At 55.7% G+C, this 9140-nt stretch overlaps 1 protein-coding gene across 1 annotated transcript in view; it reads right to left on the bottom strand.

Moving 5' to 3' along the window:
- LOC112947733 (extracellular serine/threonine protein kinase FAM20C-like) overlaps positions 1 to 8651 on the bottom strand; it is a 9394-nt gene extending 743 nt beyond the window's left edge. Inside the window, exons 1-10 of the mRNA XM_026039871.1 lie at positions 8173 to 8651; positions 6473 to 6648; positions 6305 to 6383; positions 5606 to 5698; positions 5008 to 5123; positions 4289 to 4469; positions 3929 to 4038; positions 464 to 545; positions 248 to 307; positions 6 to 158 (exon numbers count right to left, since the gene is read on the bottom strand). Coding sequence (XP_025895656.1) covers positions 6 to 158; positions 248 to 307; positions 464 to 545; positions 3929 to 4038; positions 4289 to 4469; positions 5008 to 5123; positions 5606 to 5698; positions 6305 to 6383; positions 6473 to 6648; positions 8173 to 8651 — 1529 coding nt within the window. The remainder of the gene's footprint in view (positions 1 to 5; positions 159 to 247; positions 308 to 463; positions 546 to 3928; positions 4039 to 4288; positions 4470 to 5007; positions 5124 to 5605; positions 5699 to 6304; positions 6384 to 6472; positions 6649 to 8172) is intronic.
- Positions 8652 to 9140: the final 489 nt, after the last annotated feature.

The raw sequence follows: 9140 nt of genomic DNA, 5'->3' as shown, positions 1-9140 counted from the left end.
CCAGCACGGCGGCGAGGCGCCGGTCGAGCGCGCGCAGGTGGGGCTCGGCGAGCACGGGCGCCAGGCGGTCGGCGGCCAGCGCCTCGCGCAGCACGTCGCTCAGCCGGTAYGGCTCCGTGGCCAGCAGCCGCAGGCGCAGGTAGGTCGACTTCTTCATCCTGGTGAAGGCGAGGAGAGGCGAGGAGGCGCCTCGGCCGGGCGGAGGGGCGGCCTTTCCCGGCCCGCGCGCGGCCCGGGAGGCTCCTACCTGCAGCACTGCTGGAGCGGGGCCAGGATGGACATCTCATCGTGCGAGTGGGTGCCAAAGCTGCGGGAGAGAAACGCGCCCGCGGGCATCGGCGCCTGCAGGGACCTGGCCCCGCAGCCACGCGCAGGGCTTGTCCTTGCAGCTCGAGACCCGCAGCCGCCCCCCGGCCCGGCTTTGTCCTCCCCGTGGGGTCCCCATGGGGCCCGCCGGCTTTACCCTCGGCCATTGTCCAGGTGCAGCAGGAAGGTGTCGTTGCCAAACTTCTCGAAGGTCTCGTAGTGGTGCCGGTCCATGTTGCCTGCAGCGGGGACAGGAGGTGGCCGTAGGGAGAGGGCAAAGGCAGCGGGGCCACATGCACCGGCAAAGGCACCAGAGCACCCTGCCCAACTCCAGGAAGGGGACAGGCACCGAGAGCACCCTGGGGTGCACACGTGGCCCCATGCAAGGCCTACGCTCTGGGACGGGCACACGGGTGCAGAGCAGCCTGTTGTCACGGCCTGAGCCCTGCAGGTCTCCTTCCTCGCCAAGGGCCAGCACGGGCAGGTTTCTCACACCTCAGGACTGACCCTTGCTCCGAGCTGACCTCCTGCTCCCTCCCTCCAGGCTCAGCCCTGCAGCCCTCCCGCAGATGTTTGTCTCTTCCCATACACTGAACTTCTTGTCCCTCTCCAACCATGTGTGTCCTCGTCCTGCTGTGGGACAAGGTGGTGTCTGCCAGGACAAATAGGTCCCCACCCACCTCCTTCCTTGCTGTGGACCTGTTTGTCCTGGCAGGCACCAACAGCACCATTTCTGAGGGTGCAAAAAGGTGGCCCCTTCCTCCTCTGATGCTCTCAGCAGCCACGAGTTTGTGCCATCTAATGGAGTTGTCATCTCTGCTGCATCAGACACCCGCAGCTGGGCTCATCACCCTGACATCCCGCTGCTCAGCCAGAGGCCTTGAAACACTAAAATGCTGTTGTAGCAACACCGATCTGGCTGGGAATGTCCTCAGCTCTAAAACCAGCTGCCAACAACGAGCTACCCAGAGCGACAAACCTGGTAACCCGTTCAGCATCAGCAGCTTGCCTGTTTTGTTACCCCAAAGTAAGCGGSACTTTTAGAGCAGTTTTATTGTCTATGCAGGAAAAACGTCCATGTGAGGAGGTTCTGCAACTGAGCCGTGTCAGATGTGGCTGCTCCACATGCCCGATGGACCTGGTGTACTGCAGCACACATCTGCCGTATAAACCTGCCCAAAGAGCAGGCAATTAAGCCGGCATTAAGGCCCTTTTTTCCCCTTGATCTAACAATGGCCACCCTGGAGCTTGCAGCTGCTCAGCAGTTCTGAGGAGGCGATTGCTTCGTGTCTGGGTCTGGAAAAGCTGCGATTTACCAGTAAATGAGCTGGAAGGCCTGAATGAAGCCAGTGCACGAGGCTGAAGCAAATCCCATGATCAGTGCCTGGCCACACACAGGAACCTAACTCACATCTGGCCATGGCAGCGTGCCTGGGCATTCSCTTAATTGTCTCAAGGGTTATGGCGAAGGTTAGAGGAAAGATGTAAGGAGGACTTGATGCTGAGGCACCTGTGAGAAGTTACCTCAAGACACTGCCAAGTGCAGTCTCATGAAAGCGAACAACGGCATTTGAAAATGTTTTTTTTCTGGGGAAAGGACATTTGACAGGATGGCTGCAGCTCCRCAGGGCTCATTGGGAAAGGATTTGCATGCTTGCTAGGAAAGTTTGCCTCCAGTTCTGCTAGCYGCCGGAGAACCCAATGTAGGTAGAAAATATGAAGAGAGCACGGCCTTCCTAGGCTGCAGAGTGAAGGCCTAAAAAGTAAACCCTGCACATCTCAGCTTGCCCAGCCCTTCATGCTCTTGGCCCAGCTCTGGCCTTGGTCCGGGCAGCAGCGCAGCTGCCCCTGCTGCAGGGGCTGTGCACGGGCCACACCAAGCCGTGACGGGGGTGAGAAGCAGGGAGTCACCTCCCTCATTCTGCTGCCCCAGATGAGAAGTGGGGAAAGAGAAGGAGCTGCTGGTGCAAGACACAGGCTGAGAGCTGCAAGTGCTGTGACAGCAGATTGTGCTGTGGCTCCTCAGGGAACAAGGGCTGGGTCCCCTTAGGGTGTCTCCAAAGGGGCAGCCGAGCACTGATCTCTTTCAGAAACCTTGCCCACGCTTTCTGCTTTCTCCCAGGGAAAGCATGTTAGAGAGGCATCCATCATCTGCTGCCGAGCCCTCGGGAGCTGGAGAATCAACACTCAGCCATCTGCTTCAGGGAACAAGCCTCAACCCCAGGGCCAAAGAGCTGCACGGGGAAGGAGGGGGGGCTTGTAGCAGGGCTATCAAGGGAGAGAAGGTGCTGGGGGCTCCTGGGGGCAGAAGTGCACGTTTACTTGCTGCTGTCTCCCCAAAGCGAGCCCAGGCTTTGGCATTAGATAGGCTGTAAGGAACCCAGGTTGCAATCTTCAATCTGCACTTGCCCAGACAGCAATCTGGGCAAAAASAAAGGCCGATGGGTGACAGAATGAAAATCGAGGTGAGGACAGAGCATTGAGGACACGTCCAGGGTGCRCGTCTGTTGGTCTGGCTGCATGGGGGACTTGGAGAAGATCCTTGAAGGCGTCCAGCCATTCTCACTGCATTAACCTTGGCAGTGGGAAGGCCATTAAAGGACAATTGCCATAAATGGAGCAGAAATAATGGCAAAGGCACCAGCAGCAATCGGCCGCGTTGTTTGCATCGGTGACGCAAGAAGGGAAACTCTCCAAGTTACATAACTGGGCGGAAAAGCTCAGGGTCAGCAGGCAAGCAGCAGTGGTGCCAGGCTCCCATGGGCATGGGGCACTGTGAACGGTGTGGACGTTCAGGAACAGGAGAGGTGAGGGACGAGAGCAGGATGGAAAGAACAGTGTTTACCAGGTCCCCAAAGCCTCTTGTCGCTGTGACACTTCCTCAGGCCAGCTGCACAGCGCCTGCAGGAAGGATCAGCCCCAGTCCAGTGCTTGAGCATGGCAGGGAGCTCCACCAGATGCTCAGGGAGCATCAGGGCTAGCAGTGYCTGGTCTCCCAAGGCTCTGTGTCTGGGAGCTTGAGGCATGTCACATGCCTGCAGTTTTTGCTAGGGATCTCTCCAGCAACATACAGATGAGCCGTGGTTTGGCCAACAGGAATGGAARAGATACGGAGCTACTGGAGCAAGTCCAGTGAAAGGCTATGAAGATGATTAATAGACAGGAGCATCTCTCGTATGAGAAAAGGCTGAGAGAGCTGGGACTGTTAAATCTCTAGAAAACTGAGGAGAGATCTTGTCAATGTATATAAGTATCTGAAGGGAAGAGAATGGAGCCAGATTCTTCTCAGTGGTGGCCAGTGGTAGGATCAAAGGCAAGAGACACAGACTGAAACACAGGAAATTCTACCTGAACATACGAAAAACTTTTCTTTTACTGTGAGGATGACTGAGAACTGGGACAGGTTTTCCAGAGAGTTTGTTGATGTGGAGTCTCCATCCCTGGAGGTGTTCAAAAGCTGTGTGGACAGAGTGCTCTAGGTGACCCTGCTTGAGCAGATGGGTTGGACTAGATGATCTCTAGAGTAGATGATCTGAGCCTATTGGCACCAGGGGTCCCACGCACCGACATGTCAAGGACAGCACTGAGGGCCAAGCCAGGGTAGAAGGACACCAGGACTCACCCATAAGAAAGTCAAGCACGGCCATGTCAATAAGATCAAGAAGGCGATGGCCGCTGTTGTATGGAGGCGTCTCTTTCACCTGATCACAGTAGTTGGGGTTCAGCTCCCACCTGTGAGCAGAGGCCAAGACAAGGCAATGAGGACATGAGAGCAGCCACAGGGAGACGTGGGCAGCCTCCTCTCACCCCAGGAAGGGGCAATGCCCCCRGGCACTGCTCTCCAGCACGCACCTCTCCCCAGCTGGTCACTCTGCCCACCCCACAGTGCTCCTGTGGTGCAGGGGTGGTCACAGCAGCCCACCCCTGCTTGGTGGTTGCCCCTCAGGCACCCCCAACGTGCTCCCATTGCAGAGCCACTCACTCGGCCTTCTTGCTCTTGTGGTAGGAGCGTCTCCAGGGGCTGCGCCACAAGCGACGTTTGGCCAGAGTCTTGTCCGGCAGCAAGGCTGCCATGGAGCCCTCCAGCTGGTCCGGYTTGCCGCACAAGGCGTGCTCCGTGGAGCAGTAGTAGGAGCACTCGCCATAGAAGCAGACGTTGCCAGCTGCGAGGAGGAGACGGGGCGTGGGGAAGAGCCAAGGATGCCAAGGAGCAGCTCTTTTGTGCCACCCTTTTTGGCAACCTCAGGACGTGCATGAGGAAGCTACAGGAGAGGGCTAGAAGGGGGTTGAGTCTGCTGTCATTGTGCAGGCAGGTCAAGGTGGCCTTTTGCTGTAGGAATGGCGAGGGCAAAGTAAGGATGCTATTTGTGCTGGGGCACCCAAAATCTCTGGCTAGGGAGACACCCTGGAGCCACCAGGCTACATGCACTGGGCAGGCTACGTGCATTTCACATGTAACTGTGAAAACCGCCTTGAGGAGGAGGAGGAGGAGGAAGCAGGAGACCTTGTGGGAGCTGGAGCGCTTGGCAGGTGACGGCTGCCAAGACGCAGTTGCCAAAGGGATAGTTTGCCAGATGACCACAAAAAGCAGTTCGGAAGCGTCTGGCTCTGGATGTGCCCTGCATTGGTAATTAATCACGGGCAGCATGGGGAAGGATGGGAGCAGGCGAGACACGAACTCTGGGGACATTCCCTGTTCACCTGGGGAGATGAAGAAAGTCTTGGCCAGTTTCTTGTCAGTCGTGATGTCACGAATCTCCTGTGTTATATTCACCAAACGGCCAGAAACTGGCGGAATTCTCCGGAAATCCAGAATCCTTTGTATAAAGAAAGCCACACAAAAGACACAACAAAATGCAGAGCTTAGAACAATTTCTTGAAGGCTGAGTCTATTTTTCACACCCAATGCTAAACACCTTGAGAAATACAGGTGTCCTTCACAACTGACAATATGGTGAGGATGTCATGGGACATCTCTTTGCTGTCATGGGATGGCAAAATTAGATGCATGTTTGCAGCCTTCCCAGGAGACTACAGACTCTGGTGAGATTGCATTCATTAGAGATAGACAATTTGGACTAGTTGTCTTTGAATGGGGGCCAGCTTTCTGACCAGATCTAGCGCAGTCACTCCAAAACTCCTGTGAAGGTCAGTACTGTAGGGACAGACAAACTTTATCCCATGAGGAATAATGGGGAACACTGTGTTTCAGGTCAGGAGTGGAATAGAGTTGACCCGAGGCTCATGCCCACATGAACAGTGCTTCACATCGCAGCCATGACCCCTGCTTGGGACCCACCTGTCCAGGTGGAATGCTGCAATCTCTGCATTGTGCCGCTCAAAGTCYGAGAAGTAGAAGAAGTCAACGGGGGTCTCCTGGTCCCGGGTCTGCCTGAAAGGGGAGGGAAGGATGAGGAGCGATGGCCAAGAGCTGGGTCATCTACTCAGTGCAGACCTCTCGGCCTGCTCCCACCTTGGCTTTGCCCCCAGGCCACCAGCGATGCGGCGATGGCCTCATCCCTGTGTGTCCCSAAGGCAGAGCCCATGCAGGCGCAGCGCTGTGACCCTCGCAGGGCAGCGTCACCTCCCCGATGTGCAGGGAGGAACGGGGAGGTGCAGAGCCCYCAGCACTGTGTTTGGGTGCCCTGCAGGCCCTCAGCGCAAGGCCTGGCTCAGGGCAGGGAAGTGGTCCTCAGGGACCGTCTTCTTCTTTCCACCACTGGAGGTCACTACCCCATCACGAGCAGCACCCAGGCTGCCTCAAGCGCTACGAGGGAAGGCAGGATCTCGCTTGCCCCAATTTGGGGGTCTGCAGCAGGACAGAGCACAACGCAATGGGGGCTCCCCTGCAACCCCTCTCTTCTCTGTGGGCTCCTGCTGCTGCCCCTCGCCAAATAACGAGGGATTTCAGAGGGACATCCAGGGGAGAGGGTACAGGGGCTGGATCTGGAAGTTATCCCTGGCCCAGTCCCACCGTTCCTGGTTTGGCTCTACTCACTTCATGGGCTTGAAGAGGGCCTGCCCATAATTTGGGAATGTCATGATGAGCTTGAGCTGTGTCCCGCCAGACTTCTGGACTGAAAAGGAGGACACAGAGATCAGGGGGGAAAAGAGGTAGGTGAGTGAGCGGCACGGAGGGAAAGCAGCATGGGGTGGGAAGTGGTACCCGAACTGACGATCTTCAGGGTGGCCAGGTCCTTGAGCAGAGCAGGCATCAGGGGGTCCTGGCGAGGATACAGCTCATAGCGGTTGATGCCAACATGGAATTTGAGCCAGGTGGGATAGGTGTCGTAGGCCGTCTTCCCTGTCGGAAGGACCATCTCGGCTTTACTGTTGCTGACCCTGCAGCCCAACAGCCACCACCATTCCCAACAAGAATGACAGGGTTTAGTCAGGACAGGACATGCCCAGCATCCTCAGGCCCTTCCCAGGGATCCAGCCCCTTGTCAAGGAGGGTAAGGAAAGGCCTGGAGAAACTCAGCACCAGCCCTCAACCATGGCGAAACCCCCTCAGCCCTGAGCCCTGCCTTCTCTGAGGTGCTCCCGGTGGCACACGGTGCTTCTGGGCAGAGCCCATTGATGGCTATGGAGCCGTGCCAGYGGTCTGGAGACGCACTGCGGGATGGGGAACTGCCACCAAGGCTTCCCTCACATTCCCCCAGGAAGGCTGCTCGCTCTCACCGCTTTCCCAACTAGTTTAGTTGCACCTCCCTAAGGGGCTGGTGTCCCAGAGCTCACCCTTGCTTGACAGGAACAGATATTCATGAAATGACATTAAAAATGGGTAGGGGGAGTCCTACCTATTTCTCTACATCAACCTGAGCTCAGCCCCTCAACATCCAGTTCATCTTTGATGGATTTATCCAATACTAAACACCCCTGCTTTTTCTGTGGACRTGAGTTCAAGCTATTGCTGTCTCCTTCCCGGTGTCTCCTGCAAATGTGCATTTTTCCTTGCATTCAGAGGGGCTTCCCAGAAGCTGCAAYGGGGTGTGCAGCTCCCTCTGTGCCTGTGGCATTGCCAACACACAGGGCAGCCCAGGGCACATGTAACCCAAACCTCACCTGTCTCTGCRAGAATGCAAATTATGCCCCAATTTCAACAGAACAGACTCAGCTCCCACAATAATTTTCAGGCAAGGTGGTCCTCTGAGACAGAGCAAATGTCTGTTTGTAGAAAGTGACTCTTATTTATTTTTTTTTTAATCTTTCTCATTTTTAGCATGTACCACGTTTTGAAGGTGCACTTTCCTTAAGGAAGCTGCTACTCATTATCAACAATAACTCTTATAACATCTTCCCTCCTTGTTAGAGGTTAGTAGTACAGTGATAAAAATAGGTGCCCAGTAACGGTTAGATCACCACAGGGCAAAGCCTAAAGAGGTCAGGAAGCATCCTGTGAAATGCAGGACAGAAACCATCTCCTGATTAGAGGTAACCTACATTTTGGGGGTTGCTTATCCAACATGAGGTGGTTAGGAAAGATAAGAGCCATTAGAAATCTGGAGAGGAGAGCTTCCCRTAGAGAAGGTGATTAAATATAGCCTTTGTGTTTGGGTAGGAGAGGAGGAGATGGCCTGAAAGACACCATATATAATATAATGAATAATTGAAGCCTGTCATTTCACTTTGTCTTGTGCTACATGGACAAATGGGCTCCTCTGCAGGATTCCAAGATAGCAGCCTGGAAACTCAGGGCTAAAATAGGACTTGGGGCCCAAGAACAGATCAGTCAACTACTAGGGTCAGTCCAGGATGAGTTGCTGAGCTATGCAAGGAAATGGCTCGCTTRATTCCTGCCACTTTTCCTCCCCAGATCCTGTCACATATCCCTGGAAGAATACAAGGGGTGGACTAGTTCCTCACCATTCATCACTCCCACTGCTTCGCAGGCTGAACTTCTCCATGGGGTTGACAACAAACAGCTTGTCTCCATCTGTGACCTCTGGAATCRGGACCTTATAAAGAGGATGCTCGAAGAGAGCAGCCAGTTTGGATCCCTTGCTCCCCACGGGATTCGCGTCTCCGTGTTTCTGGTGGATCTCCCAGTCTCCATCCTTCGCTTGAGGCCCCGCTCCCTGCGCGTGAGAGCTTTTCTCCAAGGAGCCGTTGCTGCCGCTGAAATCCTGAAGGATCCGCAGGCTCAGCTTTTGGGGACCAGCCACCCGCGGGCTGCCGGCTGGGACACCCACAGCCTTGGCTGGATTTTGAGCACAGCTGCAGGGCCTGCGAGCAGAAGGGAGAGCCAAATCCATTACCAGGTGGATCAGGAAGGCCAAGACCAAGAGAATGAGGAGGCCAATTTTAAACTTCCTCTGGAAAAGCGTCTGTAGCTGGCGCCGCATCCTTCCTTTCCTGAGACACCCGGCAAGGGCCAGGCACCAAGGAGTGGCTAAAAGAGAGCCAGTACACGTGCAGAATTGTCTCTGCTCCAAACAAAAGGAGAAAAGGGGTGTCCTCGATTCAGACCATAGCGGCAAAACCCGACCGAAGCAAGAGGTCCAGCAGGCAGAATCGCAGGAAGGAAAAAAACCTGTCTCCGCGGTGCCTTTTGGAGAGACACTGCAGGGCTGGCAGCAGGACAGGAGGCTGCAGCGGGGTTTATCGGTGCTGATAAGGGGCAAGCTGCGGTGCCAAGGTTGGAGTGAACGGGGCAAGTTCCAAATCAATAGGGGCGGGTGGCTTGGTGACAGGGATGGCCGCAGACCACCCATGTGCTGGAGCCCCGGCACCCCTGCGCTGTGCTCGTCTCCACCACGTTTCTGGTGCTCAGGCGTAGCCCAGGAGAGACTTTCGCTCCCACCGCTCGGCCCGGCTGATGCTGCCATCCCCTC

This window comes from Nothoprocta perdicaria, unplaced genomic scaffold (genome assembly GCF_003342845.1).
Source record: "Nothoprocta perdicaria isolate Ctin4 unplaced genomic scaffold, notPer1 scaffold_244, whole genome shotgun sequence".
Classification (NCBI taxonomy): Eukaryota; Metazoa; Chordata; class Aves; order Tinamiformes; family Tinamidae; genus Nothoprocta; species Nothoprocta perdicaria.
This window is presented reverse-complemented; position numbering and strand designations above follow the sequence as displayed.